The sequence below is a fragment of the Spermophilus citellus genome (assembly GCF_964194105.1).
Source record: "Spermophilus citellus genome assembly, chromosome: 4".
NCBI lineage: Eukaryota > Metazoa > Chordata > Mammalia > Rodentia > Sciuridae > Spermophilus > Spermophilus citellus.
Window position 1 is genome coordinate 29,397,777 of NC_138185.1, and position 20,863 is coordinate 29,418,639.

At 37.5% G+C, this 20,863-nt stretch overlaps 1 protein-coding gene across 5 annotated transcripts in view; it reads right to left on the reverse strand.

The window, feature by feature from the left end:
* Positions 1 to 20,863, reverse strand: part of DNAAF9 (dynein axonemal assembly factor 9) — a 159,052-nt gene that overhangs the window by 83,405 nt on the left and 54,784 nt on the right. For all 5 annotated transcript variants that reach the window (XM_081289866.1, XM_081289863.1, XM_081289864.1 and 2 more), the window contains 5 exons: positions 18,024 to 18,122; positions 12,226 to 12,281; positions 9,500 to 9,635; positions 4,653 to 4,734; positions 3,186 to 3,222 (listed from right to left, as the gene is read on the reverse strand). In XM_081289866.1, coding sequence (XP_081145992.1) covers positions 3,186 to 3,222; positions 4,653 to 4,734; positions 9,500 to 9,635; positions 12,226 to 12,281; positions 18,024 to 18,122 — 410 coding nt within the window. The remainder of the gene's footprint in view (positions 1 to 3,185; positions 3,223 to 4,652; positions 4,735 to 9,499; positions 9,636 to 12,225; positions 12,282 to 18,023; positions 18,123 to 20,863) is intronic.

Below are 20,863 nucleotides of genomic sequence, written 5' to 3' on the forward strand. Positions count from 1 at the left end.
TATACTTTACTCTTGTTAAACCATCTTAAAGTCAGCTCCTCTGAACTCTGCTCGAAAGTCCAACCCTCCCTGTTTGGGATCAAAGAGAATAAAACTAGTAGGCTCCCTGAGCACCATATGTGCAGGGGCAGCTACCCACAGATCAAAAATCCTTCAGGGATGGGATTGTGGCTCAGTGGCAGAGTGCTTGCATCGCAGGTATGAGGCATTGGATTCAATCCTCAGCACCACAAAAATAAATAAATAAAATAAAGTTATTTAAAAAAAAAAAAGAATCCCTTCAGTGCAAAGATACACACTTGAAGCTTTTCCAGGGACTAGTCACACCACATCTAAACACTGGTTGCTATAGAACCCCAGGGCAGGAACTCTTAGAGAGCAAGAGAGATTTTCTGGCTGAAGGGAGTTCACTTAAATTCAGATTAAACAGCTGCAGGCCACTTTCTAAGCAGCCTGCCTGATCAAAAATGTCAAGAAAAGGGTCTGGGGATGTGGCTCAAGCAGTAATGCGCTTGCCTGGCATGCACGGGGTGCTGGGTTCGATCCTCAGCACCACATAAAATAAAATAAAGATGAAAAAAAAAGTCAAGAATGCTTCTGAGAGGATCTCTCATCTTTCCCTCAATCCAAAGCCATTATAAAAAGGTTTTCTTCTTTGCTAGACAGAGATTTCCACAAAGGTATTCAGAAAATCCAAGTCTGAGCCCCTTTATGGAAAGGTTTCTGGAAATTGCTATTTTGGGCTAGATAATTCTTTGTTGTAGGGTCTGTGTCTGTCCTGCATTGTACGAGGTTTATTTAGCAACATCCCTTACTTCTACTCACTAGACACCAATAGAACCCTCTAGTTGTGACAATCAAGTGTCTTCACACCTTGTCAAATGTGCCCAGGGTTGGGAATATAGGGGTATGAGGCAGAATTGCCCTTGGTAGAGAACCACCTGCTTTACAGAAAGGAGGCCCAGGCTCTTCTCAATTAAGACATTATAGAGAGAAGGTACTCATCCACATGGCAAAGGCTCATCTGAAAGGCAAGGGAGGTGCCCAGTAAGGTACGAACATGGCCTCACAAAGAATATGTCTGTTTTTAAGCCTGTAACAGGAAGAGGAAGCAACAGGAATTTGAAAGTGGGAAGAAACACAAAAATAATCTGGTCTAATTCTCTTAGAATGGTGGAAGCAAGCAGAGCCTCTTGAGGTGAAGTGGGCTATCTAAGGGCACAGAAATTCATGGCAGACCTGAACTTGGCTCTACTTTCGGCCTGGTGCCTTTCTGCTGTGACACATCACCCTGCTATCTCCTTCAATTCTTCCTTGGCTTCTGCACCTCCATTTCACAGCCAAGAGATTTTAGTTGGGTTGAAAAAGAAAAAGGGACAGAGTGTTCCATAGCAAAACAACAACTTCAGAGAGTAACATATCCTTTAGACTGCTGGCCAGAGCAGAGGGTCTACCTAGTAGGAAGGGACCTGGCAGGGACACTGTCAATGAGCTTTGCAACTTCCAGGTGAGAACACAAAAATCCTCCATACCACCACACTAGGGTAAAGTTTTATAATGGTCAACCCCAAAGACATGTAAAGATATCCCCTTCCCTGGCTTGACTCAAACATCAGTCAGTCCAGCATTGGTCAACTTCCCTTCTTGGCCTTCCTTTACACAGATCCTAAGACAAGAGCCCTATACACAGGCCAATACCTGGTTACTGACCCTTAAAATGGACTTGGTAGTGCTGCTGTTTCCTTCACTAGGACTCCACAAGGCCCAAGTTCCACCAGCTCTGTGACTCTCCTGACTTGGGCATAAGTACCTCTTAATACCAGGTCCCGATGCAGAGACCCAATGAATTTGGTTTAGGCAAAATGTCTTAAGGGTCTCCAGAATGAAGATCCTAGGCAGTGACTAAGCACATCTGTCAGGGAGGCACAAACAGGCACAAAGCAAGATTACACCCACCAACATATGAAAAAGTGGTTGGATTGCTGCTAAAGTGAAAAAAAAATCTGCAAAACAAAACTTTCTAGGCACTAATTAAAACAACAACAACAAAAACTTTCTAGGCATTATAATTATAGTTAAGAGTCTCATGCTTAGGCTGGAGTTGTGGCTCAGCAGTAGACTGCTCACCCAGTATGTGTGAAGCACTGGGTTTGATACTCAAACCACATAAATAAAATAAAATAAAATAAATAGATAAAATAGTGTTTATTTATCTATTTATAAATAGATAATATAAATAAATAAATAAAATAGAGTTTATTTATTTATTTAGTTTATTGTGTTTATCTACAATGAAAAAAAGTATTTTAACAAAAGCCTCATGCTCTACTGACCAAGCTAGCCAGGCAACTACAATTATAGTTAAGTAAACCTAAACGCATATGGAGTTTTTTTGTTGTTTGTTTTTTTATAGGAATAAGACTCTTTTTTGGGACTTCCTGAAGGGAGACACAGCACTTACCTGCACTATACTTTTCCCAATTCAGGTTTGTGGGCCCTGCCCAAGAGATTCTGATTCAGTGGTTATGAGAATGAGTAAGGGGAACGTATATTTTAAAGAGATCCTTAGATAATTCTTTGACTTGTCACTGCTGGTCTTTAAGAAGTACTGGTGGTCAGAAGAAGTTTATTATGATTGTATTTCTGAAGGAGTATACTTTTTGGAATTCAGTAGTTTCAACATTAATGAGTTTATTTCCTGTCTTTGGTTTTCTGCTGAGAAGGGTCATCACTAGGTAAGGCCTTTCTAAAGTTGCACAGCTCAGATTCAGACTGCAGATGTTTCACCAGCCTGAGTGTCAAGTCCAGAGAACACACTTCTCAGGCCACATGGAATCTTCCAATGTATTTAAGATTATTTTACTTTTAGATAAGCCCCCAATTAAAAATGCACTATATAGAAAACATATGAAGGGAAGTTACGTCATGTAAATGCATGGTGTGCAGATAAGAAGACTCTGGAGTTCCAGAAAAAAGAGCAGATGGCAAAGCTGGCAGGGTCCTCTGATATGGATTCCAAGCTGACAGACAGGTGCTGGGGACCACCTGGGAAACTATGTAGAAATGTTCACTTCATAACTAGATGTCCTAATCACTGATAATCTCTATAGGAAGTACGCAAAGCAGCCACAACCGAGAAATGCAACTTTAAAAAAGAAAAAAATAAGACAAATATGAAGACTTACATTTGTTCAGTTTTCTTGGGCAGCTTGTCACTGCCACCTGTGAAAGAACACATGTATTAAGAATGTGACAAGAGCACAGAATATGCAAACACTATATAAGGAAGTGGAAATGATCTATCCATCTATCTATCTATCTATACATCTATCTATTGTGGTACCCAGGATTGAAGCTAGAGGTGCTCTTCCACTGAGGTATAACCCCAGTCCTTCTTGTTTTTTTCATTTTGAGAGAGGGTCTCACTAAGTTGCTGAGGCTGGCCTCCAACTTTTGATCCTCCTGCATCAGCCTCCCGAGTTGCTGGAATTACAACAGTGTTCCATCTCACCTGCTCAATTTAATTTGAAGACATTACCAAGAACTACATTCATTTTTCTTTTAAGTTAAATACAGTATAAGCACAAAACAACAATGGAGCCTGGCTTCTTCCACTATCCTCCTGGACCGTCACCCTGACATTTCCTACTTTTACATCCTACTTAGCATCACTACCTAAACATCAGAGATGTGCAGAATCTTAGGCTCCAGAATGTTTATACTTTTAAAACTTTGAGGTAAACAGGCTCAGTTCTGTTTCTTTCTTAATTTTATTAATTATCTGACTCAAGATAATTTTTTTATAGGAATGAGACTTTTTATTGGGACTTCCTGAAGGGAAGGGCATTTTTCCAGAGTTTCCTGGCTTATTTGACAATACCCAGGAAAAAAATCTGGCTTCTGATGTACTCTATCTTCTGGGTCCACATTCATTCTTTTTTTTTCTGTGGGGGTGGGGGTATCTGGGATTGAACTAAAGGGGTGGGGATTTCCGGGACTGCACTCAGGGGCACTCAACTTCTGAGCCACATCCCCAGCCCTATTTCGTATTTTACTTAGAGACAGTGTGCCTTGCCATTACTGAGGCTGGCTTTGAACTTGAGATCCTCCTGCCTCAGCCTCTGGAACCGCTGGGATCACAGGCGTGCACCACTGCGCCTGGCAACACATTCATTCTTTAAGTTATGCCTGCAGCTTCTGGATACCCCAGCAAGCAGAGAGGCTCTAGTCAGCCTGGCCTTTTCGGATAGCGCCACATCATGTGCCCAGCTTGTGGGTACTCTTCTATTATGGCCCTTTGTCACATTTCTCACAACAGTCAGGTATTCACCCAGCTAAGTCATTCATATTCCCACTGTAGCCCATATCTCCTACTATCTCAAACTAGATTTTTATTTGACCTTTCTTCTGACACTGAGTCCAGGGTCTTACACAGGGTTAGACCTCTAAACCATAGGTTGAACCAATGATTTTGCTTCTGAAATATTCTGTGAGTAACATGTTAGACACAGCAACTCTCCAGAGAGGGAGTAAGAGACTCACAGATTGGTATCATAAGTTTCTAAGCAAAGTAGTGAATTTTATGTTAACTTCTCATCCATGGGAGAAACCATTTACTAGGTAAGTTAATGAGATGATTTCCAAGGACTTACCCAAGTAAGGAATGTGAGTAGCTCCAAAAAAGTAGGTCCTTGAACATGCAAGAGGTCCTTTTGGTGAGACACACTGTGCTACCTGCATGTCAGAAAATATTAAAAATAAGAAAAGTAGCAGAGACTTAAGTATGAACTGCTAGAGAAATAAAAAGCATATAATCAGTGGAAATAAAACTTATTTAACCAAAACTGATTTATTATTATTATTTTGGGGGGGGGTACCAGGGATCGAACTCAGGAGCTCTCACTCAACCACTGAGTCACATCCCCAGCCCAATATTTGTATTTTATTAGAGACAGGATCTCACTGAGTTGTTTAGCACCTCCCCATTGCTGAGGCTGGCTTTGAACCTGCAATCCTACTATCTCAGTCTCCTGAGCCACTGAGATTACAGGTAGGCACCACTGCACCTGGCTTGATACGTTATTTTTTAAAGAAACAGAAGAGAAGATCATCTTTAATTCTGCTTTTTCCGAAAGTATCTTCTCTGTGTGTATATATAGGGTCCCCCTGTTCCACCCTTGGCTATAATGTGAGGCTGCTGTCAGCTACTCAATTAGCTCATTATGCTAATGAATTCACAATTCAGAAGGAAAAACATAAAAGGTGTTTTGACGGTCATTAATATTCAATCCAGAGCTTTCATGTAAAGACCTTTGCCCACAAGACAGGCAGAGGCATGGGGCAGCTATAAAATCAGGAAACCCAGGTCCCCACCTTCATTTGGATTTCATCTTTGAATATAGCCCTTGTAGAAAAGAAAGTAAGTTTTTCTAGGTTTTAAGATTTTTATTATTCTTTCCTTTTAAGATGTGCATTTATGGACTGGGGCTGTAGCTCAGCGGCAGAGCGCTTGCTTAGCATGTGTGAGGCACTGGGTTTGATCCTCAGCACCACATAAAAATAAACAAAATAAAGGCATGCTGTCCATCTACAACAAACAAAAAAATTTTTTAAAAGACGTGCATTTATATCTATATAAATATCTCTAGATATAAATGGATGTCCAATATCTCGTGTAGATTCCTAGGAGAGCAGGTATGAAATAAAAAACATGCCATCATAAGAAAAAAGGAATGTAAATTAGTATAATATGTAAAAAATAGCTAAACATTCATAACTAATCATTTCTTCTATTCTAATTAAGGAAGTCACATGAGACTACATAGCATCTTACCATAATACAATGAATCCAAGGTACAGATTTGAAATGAGAACTTCTTCTCTATAATATTCAGTATAGTGAATGTGATCAATATTGCCAATGACAATGAAGGAAAACTCATGGTACCTACTCATAACTGTTGGCTAATACATTTTTTTTTTAAATCTAGGGCTATTTCCTTAAAGCATGTTTCTTGGGTTTCCAAGTTCTTCCATACTAAAGGGTTTTTTTTTTTAAGGTGCCATGTGTTTTAAATCTGCTTCCTTAGGTCATATCATAAATTTGAGTCAGCACATATTAACATCAGATTTACTTAAAAAATTGAGACAATTTCATATATAATGTAAAATTGCTTAAGTTATCTGGGTTTACACATTTTACATTAATTGTAAATTATTAATTTATTAATAATTAATTGTAAATTATTCACAAGTCACACAAAAATGGAAAAGATGAATATATTACCTTGAAATACAACTGTTTTTTCTCTTTACATTTTAGTTTGAGAGGTTTTTACTGATTCATCATTTTCAAGGTCACTGATTCTTCCCTTGGATATGACTAATCTACTGATAAATCCATCAAAGGCATTTTTAATTTTCATTATAACTTTTTTTGGTTCCAGCCTTTCTGTTTGATTCTTTCTTAAGAGTTTCCATCTCCCTGCTTAACATTATTCATCTACTCCTACATATTGCCTACTTTTCCATTAGAGCCCTTCACATATTAACCGTAGCTATTTTAAATTCTGTGTCCAGGGCTGGAGACATAGCTCAGTAGTACAGCATTTGTACAGCATGTGTGAGGCTCTGGGTTCCATCCCCAGGACTGCAAAATGATAATAATAATAGCTATTATCATCATCATTATTATTTTTGTCCGAAAATTATAAAATATGAGATACAAGTTGGTTCTGAGGGTCACATTAGCTTTTCATACCATGTTTTTTATTGCCTTTTAGAATACTTTGTGATTTTTTTGTTGTTGTTGTTAAAAGCCAGACATATTAAATAATAGAAACCAAGGGAAATAAGGTCTTTAAATGTGAGATTTTATGTTAACATGCCTAAGAGTTGGGTTCTGCTCAATGTTTTCTGTAGTTGTAAGTGCCAGGTGTTTTGATTCCTATACTGTCCTTAGATCTGTCTCTCTTGTTATCTTTGGGTTTCCCTATGAATTCCCCCTTATATACTCTTGTGCCTTGCAGCTATTAACCACCTGCTATTAAACTGCAGACCTGCTGCAGTGGTGCTAAGGTAATGGGGTAGGAAAAGCATTCTATAATCTTGCGATTAAATCTCAGTCTTTGAATGGGCCTGTATATGCAGGCTTTAACCTTTACAAGTGTTTCTTAGCTCTTTTCCCTCTCTCCTAGGTGAGTCAGGAAGGCCAGAGTGTGACAGATCAAAGAAATGCCCTTTTCCCCATTGGAATAAGGTTTGGGTAAAATTATTTATCCTGGAATGTAGGTTTTGCTATTGAGGCCTTTGTTATTATCTTCCTTATATTTCAAAACAGTTACTCTTCTTGTTCCCCTACCAGTCTAGTCATAAGAGAATTGGTTTGTTTTGCTCTTTACCACGTGAACCTGCAAGGGTTCAACTAATATAACCCATGGAAATGTGACAATCCTATGTCCCCCAGGAGTTTCTCACTTTCACACTAGTCCACTTTTTACCTGCAGAATTTCACTACAATTACCATTTAAGTGTTCCCACAAGTTTGTAAAATCAGTGGTTTCTACTGCAAGTACGGAGACACTGGCTGTGATTCTCTGGATTTACCTGTCTTTCTAGATTTCAGAGTGGCAGTTTGCCTTGAGACCTTAGTTCTCTGATGAATCCAAGAGAAGTCATTGATTTTCAATTTATTTGGCTTTTTTCTTATAAATATAGGGATAATTTCCAAGTTCTTTACACATCAGAGCTGAAACTGAAAGTCTTCTCTGAATCTTACTGAAATCTTAACATGTTAGAAGGCCTCCTCCAACACTGTGTCAGTGGTGAGCAGGAGGACCTGCCTCCTCATTACTACCCGGTAGGAGTGCAAATCCAGGTTCTCCACTCAGCTGCTACTGACAATTGGCATGCGCATGTTGGGGGGGGTTATATCAGTGGGAGCTCAGGTTCCCCACTCTGCCTCAGCTGATACCATCCCAGAGTTTGGAGGGTAACAAACACTACGATAAGGAAGGGGCCTTGCTACTGCTCAGTGGTGATAAAAGTCATATGATTCCCCATTGGCCACCTGTGATACTGCCCCAAGAAGAGCCCTCTTGCTATATTGTGGGGTGGAAGAAGCTATTATTGTTATTATTTTGCAGTCCTAGGGATGAAACCCAGGGTATTACACATGCTATGCAAATGCTGTACCACTGAGCTATGTCTCCAGCCCTGGACAGAGAATTTAAAATAACTATGAAGTTCAGGCTCCCCACTGGGCCTTCTATGACTCTATCCTGAGCAGAATATGGGTGGGGATGGCAGCTCACCCCAATCTGGCAAGCAAGGAAATCTAGGGTCTCCACTCAGCCTTTGTGGGGAGGGTTGGGGCAGAGGTGTACTTTTTCTGTAGGGCTTGTATATAGAGCAGTTATTATCTTAAAGTTTTCTGTCTTACTAGGCTGTACCTTTTCTGATCCTCTGAATATATCTGGATATTCTTGAATATCCAGTCTGGATATAAGGAAATAAAAAACATAAGAATTCACTACCATCTTATTTCCTGAAGTCTTTAGCCATCCTGCTTCCTTCTCTGTACCTTTCAGAGTATATTTGTGTTTGTTTTATATGAAAGGTCCCATGTTTTTAGTTGTATTTAATGAGAGATAAAGCATGTATACACTATACACCATCTTTGTAGAAGCAGAAGTCAGAATCGTCTCCTATATTTATTTAATTTGTGTATTCAACAAATAATATTACACAGAGAAGCCTGTTCCATCTGGCATTTTCTGTGTATTCCAAAACTACTCAGGGATTTAAAATGGGGTCTGAGCCTCCTTTGACAGAACAGCAAAGTCCTGACAGCCCATCCTTTCTGGTAGCTCTATATCCTGAGCTGGCTCAGAGGCAGTTCTAGAATCATAACTCGGAGAGACTAAACTATATCACCTGGGTCACACATTCTCCAAGTCTAAATTTAAAAAATAACAACACCTACAACTCTGGCTTTCCTGATAGCCAGAAACATTTTAAAAATATTTAACATTCCATTAAGATAGCATAAATGTTCACATTCATTAGAGTCCCCACATTCAAGTTCAATGATCTCTTTTAAAGAATGTAGCAGACAACATACTATCAAATGCAGAAATCTCCCTGGAACTCTCAATAAGAGAACAAAGATCATCAAGGTTTATGATCTTAAATATAAGCCAGAACATCACAAATTTAGGCTTGGTGTGACTATTAAAATTGCTTTTAATCTTTTTTACTTCAAATACTTCAAAGTTAAATGTTTTCAAATCACATCTAGTACTAATAAATATTGTATATTTATTTTTATATTTTATAAATGTTATATATTTTAAAATAAATATAAATGTGTTTATATATACATAACATATATTATATACATACAGTTTCCAATCATTTTTCACTTTAAAATAAACATCAGACTCAGGGTTAAATAAATGCACTAATTGTCCAGCAGGCACCAGGCAGTCCAGCCACTCACCATGTGTTTAGCAAAGCTCCCACCAGGACCAGTGTTGCGTACCAAGTGCCCTTCAGAAGGGAAGTTAAAGTTTCCAGCATTCAGGTTTTCTTGAGTTGAGTGATTACCAAAGAGTACAAATGGCTGCCGATTAGGGCTAGAGCAGCAAGAAAAACATGTGATTAGAAAACAGATTCCAAAAAAAAAAAAAAAAAAAGAAAACAGATTCCTATGACCTGAGTGAGTTCTTGGATTTTTCTGATTGATGTCCTGAACCTAATGTCCTGGACTGATTGGGAAGGGATGCCAAGTGACTCTTACTAGTGACCCAAAGGGATTAGTCATTGAGGAACATAACTATATCCACACTAGACTTATATTTTCAACTTAACCTACCTTTTGAGGAACAGTTCCTTAAAAGTTTATGTGCATAATATAGTGATGAAGCAAAACCCTAGTTTTATATGACAGTATTATAATAGAAATACAGGTTTTAAAGCATGATAGTGGCTGTGATCAGACTAGGCAGACAATAGAGCAATGACCAACTTCTGAGTAACTTCAGGTGGAAAGGATAAGAGGAGGGTTGCAAATAGTTTCATTACCTGTCCATCCTCTTACTCCCTCTCTCTTGGCTGAATTCTACCTCCCTCCCATTTTCTGCTCACTCCTCGTTCACTCTAATCAACCCCTCCTCAGTCATTTCATTCATAGAGCTGTTGTAAAAGTCACCAAGTGACTTTCACATGAAGCATACTATGGCAAACCCAAAGGATTTGTGCTTCCTCACCCCCTAAATCAAATCAACCTCCTGAAAACCACTTATTTAGTTTCCTTCAACCACATGGCCATAACCCCTAATCCCTGCTGCCATTATTTCCTCCTTTAATAACTGCAACGTTTCCTGTTTCACTGCATCCACCCTTACCCTTCTATAACCTATTCTCCAACAGTGATAATATATATACTTTGTACTGGGAATTGAAACCAAGGGGGGCTTTACCACTGAGCTACATCTCCTGGTCTTTTTATTTTTTATTTTGAGAAAGGGCCATGCTAAGTGTCTGAAGTTCTAAGTTGCTGAGGCTGGCCTTGAATTTGGATCCTCTTGCCTCGGCCTTCTGAGTTACTGGGATTACAAGCACGCACTACTGCACCTGGTTGTGATATTAATCTTTTAGATATGCAAAGCATTCACTACCTGTTATTCTCAGGAGAAGTACCAAAATTTTGCAAATGGCAAACAAGGGTTTGTAAGGTCTACTCGATTTCTTCATTTCCATGCAAGGCAGTTCTCCTCCAACTCCCATATTCCAGGATATTTCATGTTCTTTATGTCCTTTATGTTCTTGTTTCAGGACCTCTCATCTTCTCCCTTCTCCCAATTATCTCTACTCATTGTTCACATCTCTCCCAGAGGAGGCCAGACTCTCTTCACAGTACCATCAATGTTCTTTTCTCTTTCATGGCATTAATCAGAGTTCACAATGATATATTTCTATGTGAGTTTATTTAATTAAGGTCTTATTTCTTCAGCATACTACAAACTCCATGAGAACAGAAAACATATTTGGTTTATTTATTTTCTTAACCATGTACTTCTCTTCCTTGATATGTTGTAGTAACTATTTTTGATGGGAGATATATTTTAAAAGATAGTTTTCTTTATCCCCCACCCTTTCCTTAAAGTGCTCTTAATGTGTGTTGTATAGAAAAGTCTTTGCATTTCTTTTCATTCCCCTTGAAATAGTACCTTAGGCATCAAGTAAATAGGGGCTTTGAAAACTAAACATGACTGATTTTTCTTCTGAAACTTAATTCAAGCTAAGTGATATTTTGGGCAGAACAGAATGAGTCTGAATCCCCCCAGAGTATTTTGTTTTACTGTTAGAGTGGACTGTGATTGAGGGAAGGAGAGAGTAAAGATCTATCTTCTTCTTTTAAAAAAAAAAAAGATGGAGAATTTTAATATTTATTATTTTTTAGTTTTCGGCGGACACAACATCTTTGTATGTGGTGTTGAGGATCGAACGTGGGCCACACGCATGTCAGGTGAGCATGCTACCGCTTGAGCCACATCCCCAGCCCAAGATCTATCTTCTTTATCCATCAGAGGAAGCACTTCCTGTTGATCATGACAAAAATGAAGGAAAAACTTTGGAACACTTCCTGTTCCCCTCTTCTTCATGAGGAGACCCTTTTACTCCCCACAAACCACTATTGTTCTCCTGCCCAGTCCCTGAATTTTTACTCTTGCTTTCCTAAGCTAGGGACAAGGAATCAAAATTCCTTCATTTAGATATTAGCAGGCTCTAATGCATTTAAAACTAGTTTACCTGGGCATGGTAGCACACATGTAATCCCAGAGGCTCAGGAGGCTGAGGCAGGAGGACTGCAAGTTCAAAGCCAGTCTCAGCAAAAATCAAGGCACTAAACAACTCAGTGAGACCTTACAAAATAAGGGTGGGGATGTGGCTCAGAGGATGAGTGACCCTGATTTCAATCCCCAGTAACTCCCCTCTACAAAATGCTAGTTTACTATAAAATTACAGAAAAATAAAATACATATTCTTTAAAAAAGCGGTGAAACCAATGAATTTACAGGGTACAGGATTTCTTACCCTGTGATGACTAAAGCCATACTCTTCTGACTCAAGGTTCTCTAATTCAATGCTCCCAAATTTCACCTTGCTTGTAAGTTCCATTTTTGCTATCACCATTCACACTTCTTCCCTTGGGGACCTTACCTGTTTTCAGTTATATGGCTGGAGATCATTCCATGACTGAAGTAACTTCTGAATGGCTAAAAAGAAGACAACATTGTATATTAAGAGCACAATTTTATAAAATAATCAGAAATCCTTCATACATGTATATATGTGCGCACACACACACACACACACTCAAGAGAGCACGTAGAATGTATGTGTGAGAAAGAGAGATGTCAGTAGATTATTCTAAGAATATGGAAGGATATGTGTGGTGGATAGCAACATTAATTGGAGGACACATGGCAAAAAAAAAGTGAAGAAAAAAGACAAAAGGCTGCAAAAGTAAAGAAAAATTTTCTTTTCAAATTTATAGTTTTTATTGAAAGAACACTGGACCAACCACCATCTATTGTCCAAATTGCTAATCTTGTAGGGATTTTTCCCCTTATATATAAGAAGTTTTTTTTATAAACTTCCAAAACATGAATGTGTACTAATTATAATATGCTAATTTAAAATGAGCAACAAGGGAGAATCCAAGGAACACAGAAGTACAATGACAGAAGTTTCCTGGGAAACCAAATAAATAATTCTCAGCTTTTGGATACACAGCATTAGGCTAAACACTAACCAAAGCAAACACATGGGGTCTAGTGTCCAGAGAGTTCAAATTTTCAAACAGCAATTATAATACCTCTAGAGAACACTTGTTGTGTATTTTTCCAATTATTTAAACAGTATATGTTCATTGCAGAACACAATAAAAACCACCATTGTAATCTCTAAGAACCATTAACATTTTGGTACATTTTCTTTGAATCTTTTTTTCCTTCTTGTTTTTGAGGGGGGTGGGAGAGTACTGGGGATTGAACCCATGGTCTTGTGCATGTCAGGCAAGTGTTTTACCACTGAACTACATCCCCAGTCCTTTGTATTTTTTATTTTTATTTATTTATTTATTTTTGAGACAGGGTCTCACTAAGTTGCCCAGGTTGGCCTCAATCTTAAAATCCTTCCCACTGAGATGGGTAACTGGGATTAGAAAGATATGCTGCCACACCTGGCCATTCAAATCTTTTTTCTATGGCACATTCATAGACTCTATATGATTATACTTAAGTGTATTAAGTAGTCCTCTATTCTTGGAAATTTATATTGTTACTAACTCTTCTATATCAAGATTAATAGTGTAATGAATAACTTGGAGCTCTGAATATTTCCTAAGACTGCTCTAAAACAAATAGGCAGAACTATATCACCAAACTGTTTTTCAAAAGAGTTTTGTCAATGTACACCTTCACTTACAATATCCGAGTGTGCCTATTTCTGGGTCTCATCATCAGCACTGCCTAAGGAATGGTTTAAAGAGATTTGCCACATTGATCAATGCCACAATGATCACTATGTTCTATTTTATATCCCTCTTAAAAATTTTTTCAGATTTTTTAAAATTGTTGATGGACCTTTATTTTATTCATTTATTTATATGCAGTGCAAGAGAATTGAACCCAGTACCTTACACATGTGAGGCAAATGCTCTACCACTGAGTCACAATTCCAGCCCTTTATATCCTTTTGACTATTTTTTTTGGGGGGCGGGGTACAAGGTATTGAACTCAGGGGCGCTTAATCATTGAGCCACATCCTTAGCCCTTATTATATTTTATTTGGAGACAGGGTCTCATTGAGTTGCTTAGGGCCTCACTAGATTGCTGAGGCTAGTTTGAACTCGAGATCCTTCTGCCTCAGCCTCCTGAGTCATTGGGATTACAGGCATGTGCCACCTATCCCTTTGATTTTTTAATGAAATACAATATTTTTGATATGTTCAGTGGCCATATGGATTTCTCTTTGTTACTTATATATAGTTTAGATATTTATCAATTAGAATTTTGGCATTTGTGTTGTTAATTTATAATAACACTTTTAAAATAATAATAGTTGAAATTTATTATGGGCTTCCCATGTGAACTGTGAAAGACACTTCAATTACTTACTTTTAAGTAATCCTAATAACAACCTATGAGCTTCATAGTATCATCATCTCCTCTCTACAGATGAGTTGACTAAGACATGAAAAGTTAATTGACTTGACCAAGACCACAGAGCTAGCGAATTACATAGTTGGGATTTTAACTGAGTAATCATAGAGAAAAAAGATAAAATTAGATCCGTATCTCACACCATACACATAAAAAATCCCTTGTGGATTAGTGACCTAAATGGAAAACATTAAACCATGCAATACTAGATGGTGAATTACTCTTTAACCTTCAATTAAAGATTTTCTCTGATGGGGATTGGAATAAAATTCCTTGCATGTATTATTTTGTCAAAATTACCCAACTACTATAGTATATTAAAAAAACTAAAATAATAAAAAAAATTTAAAAACTTTTCTCTGTACAATGATTTAAAATTTAGAGATGATAAAAGATTGATATTTACATAAAAATAAAAATAGTTTCCATAAGTAAAGCAAGTGTGATTAACATGGAAGAAATATTTGAAATACATAAAAAGAACTCCTTAAAACTAAGGGACAAAAGACCTAAAAACCTATGCTCTTAAATAACAACAACAACAAAAAACTGTGCTCTTTTGTTCAGTCAATATTGTACCAGGACTGGGGGTACAGCTTATGGTAGAGCACTTGCTATCTATGTGCAAGGCCCTGAGTTCAATCCCTAGTATAGGAAAAAAAAACTGCATCAATATTAAATTGGGGGGAAAAGAAGACATAAAACAAAATATAAATAACTCTAAACATGTAAAAGATGTTCAACTTACTTATAAGCAGAGAAACCTAAATTAAAACAACACTGAGATACCATATCTCATCTATAAGACTGTGGAAACAATTTTTGTATGTGTGTGTGTTTGTGATACAGGGATTGAATCCAGGGCCTCACACACATTATGTAAGTGCTAAGCCACATTCCCAGCCTAGGACTGTAGAAAAATTTTAAAGTATGACCCTATATTCTATTGGTGAGGCTATGGAGCAACAGGCACTCTCATATCATTAAGAATGAAAATTAGTACAATCCTTCTTAAGGGGGATCTGGCAATAGCTAACATAATTGTGTATGTACTTACCTTTTGACCCAGAAATCCCATTCCTAGAGGTGTGTGTGTGTGTGTGTGTGTGTGTGTGTGTGTATAACATTATGGAAAGATGAGCATGAAGTTATTTATTATGCACTGTTTGCAAATGGCAGACTGTTGAATACTACCTAAATATATATACATAAGAGAGTACCTGAATAAATTAAGATTCATTTTCAAAATAGAGTATTTATTATAAATTGTAGCAAAGAAGGAGAAAAATCTCAACAAACTGATTTGGAAAGAGTTCCAAGATATATTGTTAAATGAAGAAAGCAAAGTGGAAATGATTCTTTGTTATTCTTCAATGCAAGAAAGATATAAAAATACATATCTGTTCATTTGTGCAAAGGAAATAGAAGAGATAAATCAGAAATTAAAAAGGTTTGTCACCTGTCATAAACAAAGGTGACACTTTTTTTTTTTTGGTAGTGCCAGGGATTGAACCAGCAGGCCCTCATACATACTAGGCAAATACTCTTACCAGTGAACTACATTCCCAGGTCTAGAGAGCGACACTTCTGAGTTATCTCTTTTTGAATATCTCTCATTCTTAGGATCACAGTAATGAGAAAGAAAAAAAGAATGCAAAAAGCTGAAGGGCACCATTGAAGTGTGTGAGAATTTTGAGGTCTAATTTAGGAATAACTGGAAGGAAAGAGACAGGAAGCTGAAAAACTATTTGAACTAATAATGTACAAAAAATTATCAAACTTGACAAAAACTATAAATCCACCAAACTAAGAAAAGAAGCTCAACAAAACCCACATGCAAGAAATATGAAGAAAACTGCAGCAAGGCATATCATAATCCAATTACTCAAAACCAGTAATAAAGGGAAAATCTTAAAAATCTGCTACAGGGACTTTCTCTGCTATGTACAGAGAAACAAAGATTAGGATGAAAGACTTATTAGTAACAAGGTGGGGCTGTGGAGATAGAAAGAATGGTAGAATGAGAGACATTATTACCTTATATACATGTATGATTACACTACTAGAGTAACTCTGCACCATGTACAACCAGAGGAATGAGAAGTTGTGCTCTATTTGTGTACAATATGTCAAAATGCATTCTACTGTCCTGTATAACTAATTAGAACAAATAAAATTTTAAAAAAGACTTATCAGTAACAAAGTGAGAGACAGTAGAGCAACATCTTTTGAGATGTTGGAAAGGAAAAAACTGTCAACTTAGAATCAATACATGGCAAAAGTATCTTTCAAAAATGAAATCAAGATTTTTTTTCCTAGACATACAAAAGCTGAAAGATTTCATCAGAATAAGATTTGAACTACAAAAAAATGTTAAAGAAAAGTCTTTAGGGAAATAGGATACCAAATGGAAATCCAGGTCTACACAAAGGAAGAAAGAGCGCCAGAGAAAGTAACATCATGGAAAAAGACATAAGATATTTTTCTTATTCAGTAAACCTTTAAAATAGATAATTGTTTAAAACAACAATAACAATATATTCTAGGGTTTACAACATAAGTAAAAGAAAATTCACACTAAGATCAACTCCAGAGGCTGGGGTGTGGTTCAGTAGCAAAGCACTTACCTAACATGTGGGCAGCCCTGGGTTCAAACCCCAGCACCACCACCAACCCACAAAAAAATCAACTCCTGCTCCAAGTGATCAGGAGGAGAAGGAGGGATTGTTCTGGGCCACCAGAGATCTGAGTACTGGTGGTAAAAGCCCAAGGTGGACTCAAGGGCAAGCTCAGGAGAGTTGTTCTTTTTTTTTTAAATTTGTTCTTTTTAATTATACTTTACAATAGAATGTATTTTGACATATCATGCATACATGGAGTATAACTTCCCACTTTTTGTGGTTATATATGATGTGTAATTACACTGGTCATGTATTCATATATGAACATAGGAAATTTATGTCCAATTCATTCTACTGTCTTTCCCATTCCCATCCCCCACCCATTCCACCACTCTGCCCTGTCCAATTCAGGAGAGCTCTTCTAATCCACGTTGACTAATTTCTGTGACATATACACACAAAGGCACAGGTTTTTTTTTGTCTATACTTTTTGGTTCTCAATCTAGATACTTTAGTTTACTCATGGAGTGTTTTAGTCTGAAACTGGTAACTTCTCACTAGTGTTGTTTGCTTATAAAAGACAGTTTGGGGGCTGGGGTTGTAGCTAACTCAGCGGTAGAGCACTCACCCAGCACTCACCTAGCAAACCGAGGCCCTGGGTTTGGCCCTGAGCACCACATAAAAATAAATAAATAAAATAAAGGTATTGAGTCCAACTACAACTAAAAAATAAATGTTAAAAAAAGACAGTTTGACATTTGAAAGAGATATGTGAAGAAATTATTAACTAGTGGTCAACAGAATTTCTGGCTGACAAAGGCACCACCATACTGAAAAATGAATATACATCCAGTAGAGAAGGTGGCACAGGAAAAAAGACAAAACACCCTCAACCCCTTCTGCAGTGCTGGGGATCAAATTCAGGGCCTTGCTCATGCTAGGCAAATGCTCTATCACTGAGCTACATCCACAGCCCCCAAACAACTTTTTATATAGAGATTGGCAGGGGGGTGAATTTCTTTATGGCATATAATACAGTTTAAGAAAATAATAATCAAATTACAAAACAACAGTAATATAGGATTGATAGTGTATTTTGGAAAAAAAATTTTAATAAAAACAACAAACAAATAAATAATTCTTTCTTTCATTGACCCTTCCCTTAACATACCTCGCCTGCCTGAGATTCTGAAAGTTCTAGCAGGAAAGGAATTTCTGTATCAAAATTAGCGAAGAAGCTAGTCCACTGATGTTCAAAAGCAACCAAATCCTGGGGAGAAAATTAAAGAGATAATATTATGAAACAGAGGTACTTTAGAAAACCAGAGCCATAAAACTGCTACTGATCTCAAAATACCATATATTTATATACGCTGATTAAAAGATTGTAGCACATAATTGATGATGCTATCACACAAATCTTTATTTTTTCCCTTTTTATTTTATTTTTAATTTTTATTTATTTTACATAGAAAAATCTTAAAAATATGAGGTCAAGTGAAAAAAGCCAGATGCAAAACACTACCAGGAATGTGGTCCATTTATATGAAATATCCAGATGCAAAAAGACCAACAAGAATACAGTCCATTCATATGAAATATAGAGACAGAACACAGATTAGTAATTGCTTATGGCTTGGAGTAAGGATACAGAATGACTGCAAGTGGGCATATAGAAACTTTTTGTGTTATAAAAATATTTTAAAATTTGATTGTTGTGATGGTTGCACAATTTTGTAAACTTACTAAATACCACTGAATTGTAAAAGGTTAATTTAAAAAAAAACAGTAATGACCCTCGAGCATATTAATTTATCAACCTTTGATAGAGGGAAGAACTTATTTATTAAGCACCTAAACGATGGTGCTATGTCCAAGTGCCCAAAAGGTCACACATCATAAAGCTCTGTTCAAGTACAAATTAGCTGACCTTAGTTAGAAGTTCAGTGGGGCCAGGAATGACACAGAGCCCTCTTCTCCCTCTAATCTTCTTCTTAGTAGCCATGTGAATACTGAGAACTCTACACCCTTCCTGGTTGACTCCTTTATGTGCAGCTTCTACTCTCTACTCCGTTCCATCAGCTTTTCAGTCTCCTCTTTGCACTCATTCTTGTTCCCAACCACCACACATTGGATTTTGCTATTAGCTTTTAAGGAATCATCAGCTAACAAAGAATATGCCAACTGATTTGCTTAAGATACTCCTCAAGTAATACCTATGCCCTTATTTTGAAGTTGCTAATAATTTGTACTTCAACTGTATAGTTATCTTCACTGCCTATCTTGCATGGTGTAAGGGTACATATGTCAGGCATCTAGTTTAACACCTTGCTCTCATTAGGCATTCTGTTTACTACAACAAGCTTTGTAGGTTAGATCTTTGCTCTCCTCCATTCTCCTCTTCCAGTGGATGATGCATAAGTACTCAGACCTATAGGCTCTATGCTAATCATGCACTGACTCTACCACTACATAAAATAAAATAAACCTCTGCTGGGAATACTTACTAAAAACAACAATCTCACTAATGGCTTCTCTACTTAGAGCCCAGAATATTTGTAGATGGATATTTGTGTGTGCTTGTATGTGTAAGTGTGTGTGTGTGTATATACACACACACACACATACATACATATACATACATACATACACATATGATACACATATAAATTTCAGTAATCATTTAGGTGAAAATGTTGATATTTTCTGAATATCTTCTATAGAATATGGGATAAAGCATATATATGTATACATATATGTATATACAATCAATGCACCACATAAAGATGTTCTGGTTAATGAGGAACCACATACATGATAGTATATATACTCTAGATGAGTAATAGGCTATACCACCAAGGTTTGTATAAATTTATGATGTTTGCCCAATGAAAATTGTGCAATGATACACTTCTCAGAATGTAGCCCTGTTGTTAATTGACACATGACTATATACACAAACACACACACACACACACACACACACACCCCACATGATAGAGAATTTCCTAGCTGTTCACTGGAGAGATCTAGAAGCAATGACCAAAAAAATAGCAATGACATTCCTAGCATGCAGATTGTGGTGCTAAAATACTATTTACAATGCAAATAAAAAACCCAGAACTTAATAGAGAAAAGACTAAGTCCAGGTCTGGGACAGGAATTGTACAAAATTTGTGCCTGAAACATCTTATCATACTTATCAGCTACTACTTGTTGAGAGCCACAGCCGAAGGGGCCCCAGCAAACTTTCAGACTGCCAGCTGATGATTGGCTCACAGCAGCCCCAGCAACATCTAGCTGATTGGCTCCTCTGCGGTGATGCTCATTGGGCTGTTTCTCCGCCCTTTCAGACTGCCAGCTGATCATTGGCTCACATCGGCCCTAGCAACATCTAGCTGATTGGCTCCTCTGCGGTGATGCTCATTGGGCTGTTTCCCTGCCCTTTCAGACCACGGAGCTGCTCATTGGGGGACTTTTTTGGCTCCGCCCACGCGACCCAGCCAATCGGCCTCAAGAGCAGGAGGATTGTGGGAGGTGGGGAGGGTTGTGGTTTTGGGGAGAGGCTTGTGGGAAGCCGGTGGTGGCAGTTGGGCTCTGAGGGTTTTTCCTGAGGAGCTGTTTTGTTTGGCATGTGTGGTTCTAAAAATAAAGTTAGTTTCTTTTGACAAGTGGCTCCTGATTGTGCCCAGCCAGACTGCGGCAACTACTCATCATAGTAGCTGGCAAGGAAGTTATCAAGGACTATCAGTATTATGTTAAAAGGACATATGAACCAGTCTGAAGGGAGTTCACTACCCAAAGATGGAATCACTAAAGATGATATCTTCAATGAATATAAATGTGTCAAATATGTTTAAATTTATGACTTCAAATTTATATGTATATTTTTAAAACTTAATTGGTTATTTATGAAGAATGGTGAAGGAACCAACTTTACTTTGAAAACTGATAGGTTCAGGCATTTATCCTGCTTGTCTTATATGAACTTCTCACCACTATTTATTGCAA